Source organism: Sorex fumeus, unplaced genomic scaffold (genome assembly GCF_029834395.1).
Source record: "Sorex fumeus unplaced genomic scaffold, SorFum_2.1 ptg000006l, whole genome shotgun sequence".
Lineage (NCBI taxonomy): Eukaryota > Metazoa > Chordata > Mammalia > Eulipotyphla > Soricidae > Sorex > Sorex fumeus.
In genome coordinates this window covers 41,615,140-41,633,646 of record NW_026606063.1, presented here as the reverse complement: position 1 = coordinate 41,633,646, position 18,507 = coordinate 41,615,140, and the positions used below count along the sequence as shown (strand labels likewise).

Below are 18,507 nucleotides of genomic sequence, written 5' to 3'. Positions count from 1 at the left end.
AAATTGGGTTCAAGTTATGAGACAAATGCCAGTAAGTGAATGATTGTGGAGGTAGGCACGGTGGGGGAGGGGCAACTTAAAGGGAAAAAGCGCCGTATGCATGAGTATATGTGCACATGGTCACACTCATGCACACACACACACACACACTCTCTCTCACAAAAACACAGAGCTCGTGTGCTCTCATACTAATTTCAAAGCATGGACATGAGGAAGGCTTAACACTATTAGGCATGAACACATATCAATAACTGCTGCAGTTATCTGTAGGAAAAGATTTGAAACATATGGCACCCCACAGGCATTCATCACATACGCGGACCAGTCTTGCCGACACAGACTCAGAAACGGACCCGGAGAATCCTCCAGAGCTGCTGGTTTTACAGGAATGATTCATTGCTGCAGGATGACACCCCTCCGCAGGACTTCGACCTGGCACTCTGTTCCAGAGACATCATCCCCTTTTCAAGAGTATCAAACAGTCTGGGAGGGCCAATCGTGATTCCTCAATAGGCATGATTTAACAACTGCAGGAATTAAAATGGCCCCTTAGGGATTGGGATGAAGTATTTCTCAACTTTAACAGTGTGAAAGGGGGGAAAAAGGTTTCTGGATGGAGGTGGAGATGGAAATGCCCAAAAGTTTAGAAACCAATATAAACAACAAAAAATGAGTGTAACTGAAAAGAGTTTCAACCAAATAGCACTGAGTTTGTCGATGGAGGAAGTTCTGCTCTCACCCAGGGAACTAAAAATAATCACTGATCTATTTGTTCTGAGGAAGGCTCAGCTGGGTGGGGTAGGGACAGAGGACTAAGGCTCAGATATTGCTCCTAAGGTTTCTGCTTGCCTGATTTGGAAGGAAAGGGTGCTAGAGCAAAAGGATCAGCAGCTGGCAGCTCCGTAGTCCTGGAGGAAAGGGGTGTGATAGAAACAGAGCCAGCTATTGACTGCTTGTTGGTTTGCGAGACAACTTTGTAGGCAGCAATGGGTTGGGCTTCTGAACTTGGCTCATCTTCTGGGCTATAGTGACGGGAGTATTTGGATAAAGACTGGGGGCGGAATGGTTTGCCCATCAGAGGGCCTGATGCAGCTTCTTTCTGGGGCTGAGGTCCTTTGTTTCTGTCATTTGGATGGGCCCCGGATTCCAGGGAGGGGCCCCGGCCAGTGATGCTGTCAAGATGATCAGCTGTCTGGACAGAATGGGATGGGAAGGGAGGAGGTTGGCCAAAGCCAGCCATGGGATACTGAGGTCGGGCTGTGGCATAGGCAGCCCGTTCAATGCCAGACAGCAGCGGGACATCATCCGTCTGAGGAGTGCCCTGGGCAACGGCGAACTCCTCCACACTTTTCTTCTTGGTAAAAGGTGCTCGCGAGAAAACGTCGACCTCCTCCAGCTGGGGAGCAGCCATATTGCCCTTGGTGACAAACGGGGCTTTGGAGAAAATGTCCACATCATCAGCTGGTACCCTAGAGCTCCGGAAGGGTGCGGTGGCAAAAACATCAGGCTCACCAGGACCATCCGTGGGGGGTGGTGTAAGGGCGGGGAACTGATTCTTCCCATCACCTTGGCCTGCCTTGGCTGGCTCAGAGGACACTTCCGGCTGTGGGAATGGGGTGGCGCCTTCCAGCTTTCCCTGCGGAGGCGGCCTGCAGCTCTCCTCCTCTTCCTCAGACTCCATGAGAAGAGGGCGAGAACCACTACAGTCCAGGATGTCCCCCTCCAGATCAGTGCCTTCCTCTTCACTGCTATGGAACGAGCTGTTGCTTGAAGGGCCATCTCTGGCCAAGTAGTCAGATTCGGAATTGTTCAGGGTTTTCGTGCCAGGTACTCTGGATGGGTCTGGACACAGGGCAAGGCCCTTAATGCTTGCTGATTCTTTAAAGTGCTTTACAGTTATTACAGGACAGGGATTGGGCTCTCTCTGGAGACCTAGAAAAGCACAAAATAAAGAATTAATGGCTGGGTCAGCTCGACTCTCCTTGGCACACAGAATGTTCAATCCGCGGCAGAGACATTGTGGGATCAAATGATAAGATGTTGGAAAAAATGGAAAAAGGGGGAAACGAAAAAAAAAAAATCAGGCAAGGAAACCGACACACACCGGAACACTGGCTCACATGTCTGAACATGAAAGGCACAATGGGAAGGAAAAGGCGATGAAGACGTTAGGCATACAGACATTCAGCGGAACTAGGCAAGGCTCCTACTCGTGGGGCCAGGCACTGGCACCTGCTCTACCTGGCATGAGCTTGTGATGGCATGAAAACAAACCCAGTCACTCATCTCCACAGAGAGCACGCCAGTTCTGGATTAGGTGGAAACTGCTGTCTGGGGACAAAGTCAACTCAGTGTCCAACATGGGGTCGTCTGCTCCACACTGGCTGGGTCTGAGGCCAGACCCGCTCCCTGACCCACCCTGAGAAGCAGCGGAATGTGGCCGCCTGAAACGCACATCGCCTTGATGATGTACGTCATTAGCACTGCTCACAGGGTCCAGGGGTGCCCCAATTTCAAATGCTGAAGGCTAAGGACTAGGAGGCATCATCAAAATTCTATTCAATGGATCACCTTCAGCAGGAGTTGTCCTGGAATTTTGTTTTCAGACGTCTAGGGTAGCAAAAGCTCTCCTCTGCTTAAATGAATCCATCATAAATCTCTTTAAGCAGGAGGAGTACAAGGCATGGAGAATTACAGAGTATTTGCGAATACTAATAGACTAAACTATTTCTAGGTAGAGGGGCCTCAGGGTGCTCTGGCTTTGAAATCAAATAGACAATTATCAGAATGCAAGAGAGCTTACCTTCCAAGAAATATTAGCAGGTTAGAAGTATGTCATTGGGCACATGTTAGCAAGAGGGCAGGAAAAAGGCATATGTAACTAAGCAAGAAGAATCCAGAGAGAGGGCGGTTGGGGGAAGAGGTAGCATTTCATTATGGGTCTCCCAGCCCCCCATAGCATGATAATTAAGTGTTATGATTTGAACTCTGCAGCTCACTCAAGCCCCTCCCCATCTTTTCTCTCCCCTCCTGTGCAAACCATCAAACAAAAACTTTGGCTAAAAATTACCCCCAGCTAAAATTTGAAGTTTGAATTAAGCACACAGCACACAGCAGAGGCGGCATCAAAATCAGTTTATTGGGAAACCAGTCACTTAGAGACATTACATTGTAAAGAGATGTAGAGAGCTGAACATTTTTAAAGATACTGTACAAAAATACTATGTTTCTCTGAATCCTATAACTTTTTAGCAGTGCTTCTCTTTTAAACAGTTCTGACCTTAGGTATCATTTTCAGAACAACAACAAAAAAAGGTGGCTTTCCCCTCATTTTTATTCCCTTCTCTAACGGTCTGGATGCATTCAGTGAATTCCAAATTAGAGTCTTTACGTTAATTCGGCATTAATGCCAAAGACCTTCTGAATAGTATCTGAAGAATATGGTTTTGGAGATGATACATCTTTCCTTGCAGTACAACTTTAATGTGTGCACCTACATTATGGTAAGAAATCATTAGTTGGCTGAGAGGAAATAAATAGAACACTTTCTCCCTTGCAATATATATGTGGATAGACATAATTCTAATCTTTCGGGCAAGTGTTAGATCTGTCACAGTGATTCTGGGAGGAAATTAAAATGAAACAGGGGTAGGGGTAGAGGAAAAAAATTTTCCAAAATAAGATTTGTCAAGCAAAATGGTAGGTAAGACCTTCAGAGCTCCTTTCTACACAGCAGCAGTTGAACAAAGTTTTCAGTTGCCAAAGCTAAGGCACAATTTCTTGTCTTCCAAAACTATCTCGAAAGTTGAAGTTATTCAGGCTGATTCCATGGGAGAGCAAAATTATCTCATGGTGAAAAAAAAAAGGTAAATTTAAGTCAAACCAATGATCAACTCTGGCATCATATAGATGAATAATAAAAATGAGCACGAGTTTGACAGGAGAGTTCTAAGTGTTGGGGAGGGGATTTAAGTTGAATTCAGTCAAACCAATTTATATGCAGAGACTGCCAAAAAGCAGTGGCCTATAGAACTAGGGGCACCGTGGATGCCAGCAGAGTTAGATTATGTTTCAAGAAGTGCAAAGTAGCAAGTAGGGGTGCCTGCAGTCAGAGCTGGACAGGATGGAGGAACATGCTTAACCTATCAAAATTATCATTGTGAAAAAGTGGGTTCTTGGTCAAGCCAACTGGAAACCTGCCAACTCAGAGCATATTCTATGACCTTCACGGGGAGGAATGGGAAAAATCATACTTAAAATTCCAACAACTTTTAAAATTCACAGACATAGTCACAAAAATACTATAACATCAAGTTTGAAGGGAAAACTTGTCTCCTGTCCTTCAAAACAAGGCCAGGCCTATTTCAGATCTCTTTCAGCAGGAATCTGCTTTGCAGGATTGGAAAAGTACATTTAAAGGATTCTCCTGAGAAGGTCAAGTCTCTCAACCTTTCCATTCTGTTTAGAGGAAGTGCAGTGTGACCGAGGCCGAGAACAACCACCCTGTGCAACTCTCCGAGACTGGCACTCTGGAGACCAAAGAAATGTCGGTGGATATGGGGAAGCGCAGACATCCACTTTCCCTCAGGAAATTTTGGTGGTGGCAGCACAAGAAACAAAGTAGTCAAGAGAAGGAGAGATTCTAAATAACTGTAAACAGAAGATAGACATTAAATCTTGTTGGCAGTTAGAGGTCTTATTTTTTTTTCTTTTTTGAGGGGTTTAGGGGGAGAAAATGACTGTGTTCAAGTAAGAAAACATGGGTTTTTTTTTTTTTTAGGATGAAGTCTTTATATACACAGATAGACTTGTACTTGTCCCAAAACATATTTTCTGCATACTAGCAATAAAAGATTTCACCTTATTTCAGCCATGCCTTTGGTAACCAGTATCACACAAAGAAGATGCCCTGGGACCCCAGAACTCAATCGAGGTATTGCTAGCATCGGGGGTGAGGAGCTGGGGGGGGGGGGCTTAAGCCTAGAACCAGACCCCACGGGTCTTTTCCTTAAATGAAGCATAAGATACCATATTCTAATTCCCTCACACTGGCTCATTTTTCTTTTTGTTTTGATATAACAAACAACTTAAGGAAGAAGTAAAAAATCACACTTCCTTTTCTAGCTGATGTGGGACTATTGCAGGTTAGGGATAAACATATTTATTTTTGGACACGTCTACAAGGGACAACTCCATTTCCATCTATTTTGAGACTAAGATTATGCAGTGAAGAGCTCATCATGTGCTTTAGGAAAGAAAAGGAGTTGCAAAAAGTATATAAGAACCTGGCAACTATTCCCACTAATTCCCTTAATTATGAAAGCAACCAAAAGTGCTGAATGATTTAAAATAGGTTTACCCTGGAAATTTTATCTGATGGAAGAGTGAGGCTCATCAGTGTGCTTGAAAAAAAAAATCAAAGACTTAAATTTCAGGCTAGATATCGTACAATATATCATACACTATTAGGATTTAATTTTTTCCCCATGACAGAAGCTCAAAATAACAGCTACAGGGAGGACTGGAGACATAACACTTATCAAAAACTGCAAATGCAGACTTGGAGTATTGAGAAATCTTCTCAAGAGAGTTAGGAAATAGAAAGCAAATATCCTTTAATAAAAACTCCAGAAATTCAGCACCAGCTGGAATTCATATACTTTAGAGCCAAACTGAGGCATCAAGAAATGTACCTCACGCTAATAATTTCCATGACCTTTTGGCTTAGATAATCAAGTATTTGGTTCTACCTATGTCATGCAGTTCCATTAAAACCCATGATTGGGGGAATAATGGATTAGTGGGAGTCAATAGAGGCTAATGTTGCTGTACCTCTCAAGCCACTGAGGCAAGCAAATGAGAGAAAGCTCTCCCTGAGTATAAAGGTGCTGTTGCCCAGGGCCCAGAGTGAGAGAACAGTAGGTGGGGTGCTTGCTGTGCATATGGCCAGTCCTGGTTCTATCCCCAGCACCCCAGATGGTCTCCCAAGCCCCACCAGGAGTGATTCCCTGAGCACACAGTCAGGAGTAAGTCCTGAGCACCACCGGGTATGACCTCCCCCCTCCAAACAAACCAAAAAACAAAAACAAAACCACCAAACCCTGCTGTTGTTAAAATGTTTCTTCAAATTGGCCCCAGCATAGCAAAGATTAATTAGAGGATGGGAGCTGCAAATTGGGGGTCCCTTTTATAATCTGTGTCTGGTCACAGAGAATGTATGCTCACAGAGCTTTGTTCTGACTGTAAAGTGAAACCAGAGCAGCTGTGACTCATTGAAATGCCCTAGGTGTGTTGCTTATATGTGTCTGCACTATCTTTGTGACAAGTACTTACTGTCACTCCACAATGTACTTAAATCCTTTTGGCAAAAGTGGGTTTCCAGTTTAGGAAAACAGCAGCTACTTTTAAGTTAGTTACATCTCTGAACATCAGTCATGCTCCTGTTTGAACAGACAAGTCTTTATTCCTCTGTATGTTCACATAAGAAATTTGTTTACAGATTTGTTTTTTTCATACAATACTTGTGTAGCAACGTTCAATTTTCACATTTTTCCGCCCCCTGTATAAAATAGCCTTTAGACCTCTGCTTCCTCTTCTTAGGAAGAAAGGATTAAGACCTGGGATAAATATATATATATATGTGTGTGTGACAGGGGCTATGCAACAGGGCAACTGGGTTACTGAGAGGAAAAGGGCTAATCCAGGAAACTACAGTCAAGTGGGAACCAAGAAAATGTACTTTAAGCAACTACCACAGTTTGGTAACTCGCACAGGTCAACTGTTCCCACAGAACCTCCTGCCCTCACCTTCTCAAAGGGAAACCCAGGAGAAACAAAATAGTATCTTATTACAGATGATCTGAACTGGAAGCCACAGGGATTCATTCCAAAGGAAGAAACTCAAGCACCTCCAAATTCAGGAACATGAGTAATGTAGAAAAGGAAAGAGCTTTGTGTTGGCAAAATTATAATCTCTAGAGAGAAATAAAAAGTAACTTTTTCTGTATCTAGACTCTTTCAATGAAGATTCCATTTTAAATATCCTGTGAGCATTTTCTAGTCCTATCTAGCAGTCTTTAATTTCCTTAAGTCAATGCTTTGGACAATCCTGTCATTTTTATCCATAAACTGTAAGTTAGTTGCTACAGGATCATGATAATCATATACAGAATGAGAAAGTAAAGGTTTCTGTGAGACGCAGATAAATATCATGGGAACTTAACTCTGGCCCAAGTTATATTTATTTAGGGTGTATTTATTTAGCTGAACTCAACTCCCCCAACATCAGTGGGCTGAGATTAACCCTGAAAGTATCCTTCCCACAGCACTGTTAAGGGAAGAGGTGTTCCTGACCTCTTATAGTTTGAGGCAAAATCATCAATTTTCTTTTAGAAGGGTAGGAAAAAATATATAAAAATACAAAATTGATATTTCATCCTGAGAAAAATGGGTTCTTTTCTTGAGTTGGCTCCCCTGTAAATATTAGCAATTTTAGTTCTGAATTTTAATACTAATTGAGGAAGAGCCAAATCCAATATTAAATGACATCAGACATGTGGCAACCTCTTTCAGAGATATTTTTCAGTTTTCTAAAATGGTTAAGGACAGACAAAGTCACAGAATTTCTCTTATTTAAATTACAAGGAAATTATGGTCAATTATTGCCACTTTCCATTACAAAGGCTCTTTCTTGGAATTTTTTGTAGTTTTTTTTTAATACTATATTTAACTAATTACCCTCATCTTAGAAGAGTGATTTTGAGTTTTTTTTTTTTTCCAAAACAACTAAACATTGCTCAGACCCAAGAGAAGTAGAAAAAGTAGATCAGGAAATAGAATATACTTCCAGATGCTGCGAGTGATACTTATCAAATAATATTAAAATTGATTTTCTTTTATCATCTTTCTTATGTTATTTCTAGGAAGCAGAGTTTCAAAAAGAACGTCAATGATGACAGCATCATTAGAATAAGTATTAGCTTTCCAAGTAAAACCAGATGACCATAAAAGAAATAACACTCACCCAATGTCAAAATTCTGATATGACTGCTAACGAAATCATCAATCATATTTAGAAGAGTCTATTTATGCCTAATCTTCTCTGAGGTCTGTATTTTCAAAAACATTGGGATTTAAATTTGGTGATCAAGTTAATCGAATGCCCAATTTGTATTGTTTTCTGTGATAGCCACAAAGCTGAAATAAAAGTAAATTAGGAACATATGCTAACAATATTTGCCAACTTTTTTTAATGGCAAGTAACTGATTATATATTTTGAAAGAAAGAAATCTTCTACATCTGAAGAAATATTTGAAATCTGCTTTTGTTTTGTTGAAATGGGTAGTTGCATGCACATGTCTGGTGGGGGGAGAGAGAGAGATTAACAAAGGAAAATCTCTATCCATAACTTTGTAATGATTTAAGCTTCTATTTAGATAGTCAAGAAAGTGCAACCTGGGTTAGTAAAAACCAGCTATAACTCTCTAAAAATTCTCTAAATACTGCCACAATAATATTAAGCACTAAAGAAGGTAATTGAAGAACATCAGGATTACGTAAATCCTTCATAGTCCTTCCAAGGCATAATATATATATGTATATATATATAATTTTTAAACAATAAGATTCTATTATCTTAAAGACCATCTAGTCCAAATCCTTCTGTGTATAAATAAGGAGCATTTGCTCTGACAACTAAGACACCTGCTGAGGGTACAACGGTCAAGATAAGACCCCTGTTGCCTGTCTTGGGCCACCTCCACAAAGTGAAGCAAATGGACTAGAGATGGGCTTGAGGATCCCTCTTGGGAGTCAGTGACTAGTTTCGAAAGTCTATCACTTATCAGCACACTACACTAGCCTCAAATAAACCCTCAGGGAAGATGCTACAAACAAATGTCTCTCTATTGAGTCACTCAATTACATCCTTTAGCAGAAAAGTACCTTCCCTTTGAGGAACTACTGCTAAAAAATAAACCCCAGGAAATCTCATGTCGTTATCTCCTTCTAGCTTCTAATCTAGTTTCTGGCTGCTAGTTCATTTTCATTGGCTATGCTGCTAGTTCATTTTCATTGGCTATCTCTGTTAAGCTCTCTTGGGCCAGATGACCTGATAGTATATCTCAATGTAATTATGGACAATAGTACATAAAAGGAACAATGTAGAGACAACTAATTTCTAATCTGTACTCTTCTTCATAACTTTAATTAGAGAAACTAAATATTTCATTATATTCCTAATATGCATGTATGAAAAAAATTAAACTGGAAAACAGAGGCATAAAATATTATTCTTATTTAAAAAATAAATATTTCCTTCATTAGTTTATACATTCTTTTTATGTGCAGGATAGAGAATAACAATTCTGATGTTCAGCAATTTTCCTGTCCATATAGGGGTCAACCAGGTCCATTCCACTGCTACTCAACTGCATGGAGAACTCTTCATGGATCTCTTTAGTTCATCCTCAGCAAGATGGTTGTCTCTCTCTTAATTTTAAACATGATCCACTTCCCTATCAAAAGGCCTTTCTTAGCTCATCTAGTTCCAGTTAGCATGGGAAATATTGAAAATCAGAAGGAAGACTGATTTTAGACTTTACCTCTGATGCTTTCAAAAGTTGCTCTCCCATCGCAAGGGTCAAAACATGACCTCTAAAGTGCAGTGTTTTGCGAGCGGCTGTTGCCATGAAATTTTCCTTTTTTCCCCCGTAAAGTGCAAATAGTGAGGAAGAAGAAACAAAGGTGCTAGATAGAGATATAAGCAAATGGATTTTGAATTCTTGTTTTTGTTTTTTGGTACAAATCTGATCAACTGAGACTTTGCCTTCTGCTCATGGAAAATGGCACTCAAAGAGAGAACAATAGGGTTCTCAGTGTCCACCTCTTCAAAAGGGTGATTTTTATAAAACTGCTTTCCATGTAAGGAAAAAACACACTTCAGTGAGTAAGTACATATACAGAGGGTGACCATGAGGCATATTGTCATGTCAGTACAGGGTCATTTATTTATTTTATGAACAGTAGACTAAGTTTAATAAGGAACTATACTTTGTTTTATTTTTTTTAATCTAGGAAGCCAAGGAAAACCAAGTGGACATATTTCATTGGCTGCAGCCTCCAGTTAAACATCAGAGAGAAAGGTAAGTAGCCACAGTCAAATTGGGCCTAGCTTGTGAGCACATATTTCGGACTATCTGAAAATAAACAACATGCTTATTCTACAAAGACAAAGGACCTGCTGAAAGCGTATAGGAACACACAAGTCTACTCAAAATGATTCCATATGTTACACTGTAGGATCGCTATGTAGTTATACAAGGAAAAGAGATCAAAACCCTGTACAGACACCTGATATCAGACTTGAAACGCCAAGTGGAAACAGAACTATTCAGTGTCTTCATTTATACACAATTTACAATATTCGATTCAAAATAAAAATCACAAGAAAAATACATCTGTTTCTGCTACAATTCCTTCCCCTCCCCCATCCACCCCACCCCCCCCTCAGTGAAAAGTCTTCTAATAAAAGGTATCATATTACCACCATTGTCTTGTTTTGGTCTAATTCTGATTCCCAGCTTGGGGCAGTTAACATGAAAAGGAATGGCAATACTTGGGGTTTCTATAATGTACATATTTTATCCAGGGATCTCAAGTACTTGCAGTCATGTCTCCAGATCTGGGAAATCACGGTTCAATGGAAGCCAAAATGCTGGACGAATGCTGGGCAGGTTGCATGGGGCGTGATATCCCTTGGCTAAGTCTATGATCAAACAAGGTCAAAGTTGGTTGGCTACAGCTGGGCTCCAGTTCTCCTTTCAAACACAGACCATCAGTGTCTTTACCCTCTATTAAACCATACGCCCAGCTCTAGGCTACTGCCTAGAGTTAAGACCAACCGAAGAAGCCATGTCCTGATGATAATGCAACAGGATAGTAAGCAAAAAACAGAGAAATACATTCATCAGCATCTGGCCAAAGGAGACTGGGGTTGGAAGGACTGATTTGGGAGGCCATTCCTAGCAAGAATGAGACAAAGGTGTCAATTCACTAGTTTTAGTTACAGTTAAGCTTTTGGTGGAGTTGATTCCAGCAGAAGTGAAGCTCATGGCATCTAGATAATGCTACTGAAGAAGGGTCATGAGAAATCACAGCAAACTAATGGGAGGGACTGGCCAAGAATCTCTGGAGGGTCAGAGTGATTTTCTTTCCTTATCATTTCTACAGGAGAAGGCAAGGGATAGGAGATAAGGGCTAGAGGGTCCCTTATTTTGCAGCTTTTTAAAAAAAAAATTTTTTTCTGATAATTCCGTAATGAAAATGTGTATTACGGTATGAAGGTTACAGAACTGCATCTGCTACTGGGTCACGGCTACAGGTCTATGAGCTGATCCACCAGCAGTAAAGACCTGGCTAGGTTGGGAAGACTGGACTCAGAGCTCCCACTGCTGTTTCTAGAGTGCCCACCTGGAAGTGGAGAGATAGGAATTCAGTACAAAACACAGAGGGTTAAGGTTTAGATGTGCAGAGCAAGCAAAGGAGATAAAACAAACAATCCCCGAGAGAAGCAATAATTTACATATGTAAACTCTTACATGTTGGTTCTTAAATATACCAATTAGCTTTCCACCGCCACCCACCCAAAGTTCAAGCACCGAGTGCTCTGATCGAGGCAGGCTGCCTGCAAAGAGGATGCTATTTTCAAATGACTACATTTTGTCTCTGAAATGCTGACTGTAAACTAGCTTCCTGGTAACACTGAGTCATCTCCCCGAGTGAGTAAAAATCAGTCATTTTTGCTTTGGGGAAAGACATCAGTATTCAGTTCACTGTGATTAAAAACATGTTTCAAAAATATACACTCATGGTCCTATGGCTGCTCAGACAAGTTCAAATGGTTTTAAGCCATCAAAGAGGAAAAAAGCTGCTTCATAAATGACCAAAAAATGTTATCAAAGCACCACTATTATCTCTTCAGGAAAAATATTTCATACAGATTGTTATAATCATGATTTTAAAAAAGACTCAATGCTTTAAAAAAAAAACACAACTATGTCTTTAGGTTTTCACTAACTGAAGATCACTATTTAGCTTGATACTTTGTAAAAGGAAAATAAAACCAACAACAAACAGCTTTAGTCAAACAATGTTCTCTCTAATAAACACCATAGGGAAAGAAGCTTTCTGATACCCAAATCAGTATTTCTAGCTGTTGCAGTCTCTCTATTTGCCTGTGCTCAGGGTGGTTGCCAACACCCTTAATTTTTTTTCATTAAATGCTGATGCTCCCCACCACCCCCTAGTAGCTTAGGCACATTACTATTTTTATGAGAACTGATGTCAAGCTCTTCTCTTTTCCCCATACTCTCTTTCTTACCTTGTGGGTTTTTGGTTATCAATACAGGAATAGGATCAAACTCATCTTCTGCCACCTTGTCCGAGCCCTCAGGGACATCAAAACCTGAGATGAGATTACTATCTTCTGCAGCTTAATATAGAATGCAAGTACATAAGCAGAAACAACAGAGGGAGAGATTAGCAAATGAGAGAACAAGCAAGAGGCACCAAAGTTCCCAACTGTACAACCATGGTGTTTTTTTAAAGGTGAAATTGCGTATTTGTGTGACTTGAACGAAAAGTAGCAAAACTGAAAAACTTAGCGAGACAGAAAAAAATGCTTTTAGAGCTGGCAGATTAAGACTTTATAAATCCACCACTAGCAGCAGTAATTGGGAAGAGTCCTTTCAATGGGGGCAATTCACTACGGGCAACCTTAATCACTTATCTTCTACTCTGACCCAAGAAGCCCTGACAAACAATAATCATGAAATTAAGAATTAGGGATGATGGGGAGATAATCAGTTGCTTTTAAAGAAGCAATCAAACTATATGAAGCAAAAAAACATTTCAAAAAGGTATCACTGCCCTGTGACTGAACACGGACTTTCAACAAACCCCAACGTCTCAGCAATCATTTGGGCCTTCTTCTGCTGAAGTCTGACAGGATTCTTCTCCATCCTAATTAAAGTCCTATGGCCAGCAAATGCTAGCCAAGCACCTATTTTGCAAGTAATGCTTCTCTGTAATTACACCTTGCCGCTGACACATTCCTGCCAGACATAATTGGCTAAACAGGTACTTTCCCTTCACACGCTGACAAAAACATAATCATTTTAATGCCACCGGAGGCAAAAGCAACTCAGTGACTGCCACTGCAAACCACTAAATGATTCCTCTGAGTCATCTCCTGGAGGCATCCTTCTCGAAGTTCCTTTTGATGAGACTCTGGTGTTCCTACTCTGCACACTGCCTCCTTCCAGAAAAACCACTCTGACAAGCCATGCAGCACTGTGAGGCCCTGTGCTCAGGGAGCCGGTCACCGTGACGACCTGTCACAAATCATCCGGACTGAGTCCGACTCAAGCTCCCTCTGTCCAGCAGAGTTCCCCACCGAGGTGCTAATCTGAGACTAAGGAATGATACTAGTAGATCTGGGAGAGAAATTCAGTAACCAGTCGTGACTTCAAGGCTCAAATTCACAGCATGCACAAGTTCAGTCTTCACAAGCTCAGTTTGGAGGGATGAAGCCTGTTTCTTTATCCTAGCGATCACAACCTGGAAACTTTAAATCAGGTTTGATGAAATAGTTATCAGTTCTAAGGCCAACAAGTATACTTATAATGGTCATCCACTCAACCATTGACTTGAGATGTCAGCCACACATGGAGCTCCCCCTTTAACACCACAGAAGAGCTGAACTCCAGCTTCCACCAATCTGTGCTCTAAGCTTCAGTAAAGATTCTGTGTGCCTGTGTGTGTTTGTGGTGCTTCTAAGCAGTGCTCAGGGCATCTAAGGCTACTAATGCCACAGCCCCAATAGAGCTGGGCTTCTTTATTTATTTGTTTATATTTGGGGATGACACCTGGAAGTGCTCAGGGCTTACTCCTGGCTCTGTGCACAGGTATCACTTTAGATGGTACTTGGGGAATCATATGTGGTGCCAAGCCAGGGTTCAAATCCAGGGCTTAGGCATGCCACATAGGTGTTCCAGTCTGCTGAGCTATCTCCCTGGCCCTTATTAAAGATTCTTTCTGGGAGCTAGAGAGATCGCTCAAAGGGCTGGAGCACGGGCTTCACAAAAGAAAGCCCAAGGTTTAATCCCTGACACCACGTGGTCCTCCAAGCACCAAAGGGAGGTAAACTCCGAGCATGACTTGGTGTGGTGCAAAAGCAAAAGAAAACAAAAGAAAACAAAGAGATTTGTAAAGGGATTTTAACCTTGTGGCTAAAAGTAAAAACTCAAATTTTCCGTATCAGAAGGTGGTTAAAGAACTTTTCACCCACAAAGGAAATTCTCTGGAGTTCAATTCTCTTGTAATGATACATTTGGGCCCCAGAGGAGGAAAGCATTTACCTTGATGGGCTGGAGCAGAGATTGCTATGGGGGCAAACTCTTCCAGAAGGTCAGTAGTAGGATTAGAAAGCAGAGAGCAATCAATCAGGGAATCTTCCCCGGTGAGAGAATCTGAGTCCAGATTAACAGCATCCCAGGTGAGTGAAGGCATTAAATGGCACATACAACAATATCACAAGATTAGATCTTAGTCTTTGAGTTATTGCATATTCATGTTATACAAACAAGCCATGGCAAGAAAAAGAAAACCAAAAGAAATCCGTTAATCTTTCTGGATTACCATCTTTATATATATATATATATATATATATATATATATACATATATATATTTCTATATTAATTTTATACTAATTAAAATACAACTATGGTTGAATTTTGCACTCAACATTGCTGGCCTGTGATCTGGATACCAATACTACTTCAGCATTGGTTTCCTTTGTGAGCAAGGGAAAAAAGAGTAGCACTTAGAGAGTTTCACTTAAACTTCTCCTGAACATTCACATTCATGGGAAATAAGTTACCCAGGATGACAATCCTGTCTGTGGCTTATTATTTATAAAATATTACATGATTAAATGGCATTTTCCAGAACTGAAGTAAAGTTCCCTTCAATACAGAATGATCTTTCCTTTTTTTTTTTTTTTTTTTGGCTTTTTGGGTCACACCCAGTGATGCACAGGGGTTACTCCTGGCTTTGGTCTAAGGAATTACTCCTGGCAGTGCTCAGGGGACCATATGGCATGCTGGGAATTGAACCCGGGTCAGCTGAGTACAAGGCAAACACCCTCCCCGATGTGCTATCACTCCAGCCCCCAATCTTGCCTTTTTTAATAGTCTTTAAATCTGAATTGTTCCTTCACACACTCAGTTTGCTTTTAACGCAGAGGAAAGACAAAATTCAGACCTCTAGCATTTCAACACATGATCTATTTTCTAGGAAAGTTTTCTAGTCAATATGCATAAGGAAAACAAACTATATTATCTTCTAAGTTCTTTTCAAAAACTTGGATGAGCTTCTTTATTTATTTGTTTATATTTGGGGATGACACCTGGAAGTGCTCAGGGCTTACTCCTGGCTCTATGCACAGGTATCACTTTAGATGGTACTTGGGGAATCATATGTGGTGCCAGAGATCAAGTGGGGTGAGCTGTGTGTGAGATAAGTGCCTACTTCTTGTCCAATATATCACTCTGGCCGAAATAAGTTTATTTTCATACTTCCTAGACCTCTCATTGTTTCTGCTGCAAATTGGGAATTTGAATGTTTTCTATCAATTATGGGCTTAATAGAAATAAAAGTTATCAAACCGGGGCAGTTAAGAAAATTTACCAAGTGATCCTGGTAATAATGGTGAAAGCAATGCTGAATCTGGGGATTTCAACCTTGTCTACCACTGAACAGAAAACCTGTCTCCTGACTCAGGCATTGTGTGGGAAAGAGAAGGTCCCCAGTAATGAATGTGAGCTTGGGTGTGTGACAATGTCAGAGAAAGAGAGGCGGGGTGAGGGGGCTCTGGGAACAGGTTCAGCCAAGTTCCTTCATTAAGAAGGTGGAGGAAACTGCCATCAAGAAAAAAAAAAATTTTTTTTTTTTTTTTGCTTTTTGGGTCACACCTGGCGATGCACAGGGGTTACTCCTGGCTCTGCACTCAGGAGTTACTCCTGGCGGTGCTCAGGGGACTATATGAGATGCTGGGAATCGAACCTGGGTCGGCCGCGTGCAAGGCAAATGCCCTACCTGCTGTGCTATCTCTCCAGCCCCGAAAAAAAAAAGATTTTAAATAAAGAAATAGGAAACTGAAGGCGGGTCTGGGGATCACTCTGCAAAGAACATCCCAAAGAGTACTCTGTTCTTTGGGGAGGAAACACATCACGTCACGTCTAGAAGCCAGGCTGTACCAACACCACACCCCCATTCCACAGAGAACTGGTTCTGGATACAAAACAAGCTCAGGATGCTCTGTATAGTGGAAATACTGGCCAGGGGCTGGGGTGGGGTTCAGCACACACTGCCCAGTCCATGCGGCTTGCCACGACCCCCAACTGACCTGTTCGGTTCGAGGTCACAGATTCCGTCTGAGATGGCAGGCGCTGGGGCACCGGGGGCTCCAGTCCTGGTATGAGACTCTCAACAGCAACATCAGCTTTTTCTTTTGTAACACAGCGTGAAGAAAGGAGAGCAAAGGGTAAGGCAGAGGGAGTCAGAAGGTTCCTCAGACAATTCTGGAAAGGCTTCCTGACTACCGGTTTCTAAAGGCCAGTCTCAGAGGAGAAGGAGAGTCGGTAGGATACTCTACGTCTGCAGCTCCGAGTGTCTGGTCCTCACCCACTGAGCACGCATGTGCAATGTAAACCACAGTGGCTCGTGGCACTGGTTCTGTTCTCACAGGTGAATGTGGAATGTGAGCCTTCTGGCAGAGCTCGCGGGACCAATGGCACAGATTGAAAGGCTGCTTATTAGCTCCTGGCAATTTTGCTTTTCTTAATATATAAACTTGGGGGCAGACATCCTCGATGCCTTACAAAGGCCACTACTCCATCTAAAAATCCCATCCCACAATGCAGTCCCCTAAAATTCCCTCTGGGAATCTTGGGATATCAAGATAGGCAAAAATAATGGTGTTGGACCTATAGAAGGTAGCGGGGAAACGCCACCTTCCAAAAGACTACTTGGGGTTATAACAAGTAATATTAGGCTGTGATGGGTTCCTGGGTGGACATAAGGCACTTCGGCGGCCCTTATGAGCATAAGGCATTGTGGCATTTCCGCCCCTCACCAGGGCTATTCCCCAGGGATCCACTCTTGAAAGAGAACATATATATCATGCATGACTCAAGAAAGAGATTATGACGACTTTACCGATTACAGCATCGGAAGTGCTACCAAAAGGATCTTTCATAGGCAAGAGGTCAGGGAGCAGGAGAGAAGTGTCAGGAGATTTGAGTCCCTCAATTAGTTTTTCTATGTTGGGCAGAGAGGTAAAGAGAAAGCAAAAATGCAATAAGATGTCAAATAAATGGTGATTATTTATTCTTTCCTATGTAAACACATTTTAGAGGTTAAAAAATTTGGGTAGATTCATCATAAAAATGAATGCTTCTTATTTAAAACAGGCTTTCAACGTCTATACGTCTTAAAATGATTATTTCCCCATTGAAGTAGTCACTTTGTAAGGCAGTCAAGATGCTACCCTAGGGTTTATTCATTTGTTTTTTAAATTTCAGGTATAATTTACATGAAATGAAAACCACCAATTATAAGTGTCTAATTTGATAAGTTTCGACAAAGGAATATATACATACATATATACAATAATGATGTATATTTTTATCATATCAAAATATACCTCGTGTTCCTTTCTTTCAATGTTATCCTCTTACTACCCCCCTCCTCCCAAGACCTTGGCAATAACAGATTTATTTTCTCTTTGTAGTTTTACCTTTTCTAGAATTTTCTATAAAAAGAATCATACAGTATATAGCCTTTTCTGTCTACTATTCTTTATGTAGCATAGTGCTAAATGATGTATCTGCAGTTTTGATCTATTGCTGAGTGATCTATTTTATGGATATAACATAATTGCTTGATTCATTCACCAGCTGAATGAGTACCAATTTTTAACTATCAAAAAAAAAGACTAATATCAATATTTGTATACAGCTCTGCGTACTCATATCCCATCCTGAATGTTTTTTAAACTTGCATTTAGAATTGGTTTATGACTCACCAAGAGAATCAATTAAACTCCACTTAAGTTAACTTCAACAATCAATTTTTATCTGTCAACTGGTATGCTACAGCATGACTCAATTGTTCTATGGTCAAATCTCACAAGCTTCATTTAAGTTCACAGGTGGATTACTTTTGGTGTCTTTGGTTAAGAAATAAAAAGATATCAGAAGTCACCTGGATTGTCACACCTGATGGCTTAATATGTGACAACATGCCCAAATAAGACTCCTTTCAAACAATTCCTTTTGCCTGAATCCATTAACTCTGTTTAACTTTAACCTAGTAAGGTAGAACATCTTTCAAAAAAGAGGGAATGAAGAGTTCATATCTCCTTTTAGTCATAGAAGTCTGAGA

At 41.0% G+C, this 18,507-nt stretch overlaps 2 protein-coding genes across 2 annotated transcripts in view; both read right to left on the bottom strand.

The window, feature by feature from the left end:
- Window positions 1–173: 173 nt before the first annotated feature.
- On the bottom strand, window positions 174–2,047 carry LOC130035101 (uncharacterized protein FLJ45252-like; the record flags this gene model as incomplete). The annotated part of the gene is made up of 1 exon (XM_056126584.1): window positions 174–2,047. A coding segment is annotated over one exon (1,215 nt), but the record flags the coding sequence as incomplete, so codon positions are not given.
- A 7,014-nt stretch (window positions 2,048–9,061) lies between these two features.
- AAK1 (AP2 associated kinase 1) overlaps window positions 9,062–18,507 on the bottom strand; it is a 155,080-nt gene continuing 145,634 nt past the window's right edge. Inside the window, exons 18-22 of the mRNA XM_056127817.1 lie at window positions 17,281–17,382; window positions 16,469–16,570; window positions 14,419–14,529; window positions 12,381–12,491; window positions 9,062–11,470 (exon numbers count right to left, since the gene is read on the bottom strand). Of these exons, the coding sequence (XP_055983792.1) occupies window positions 11,376–11,470; window positions 12,381–12,491; window positions 14,419–14,529; window positions 16,469–16,570; window positions 17,281–17,382 (521 nt within the window). The 3' untranslated portion in view covers window positions 9,062–11,375. The remainder of the gene's footprint in view (window positions 11,471–12,380; window positions 12,492–14,418; window positions 14,530–16,468; window positions 16,571–17,280; window positions 17,383–18,507) is intronic.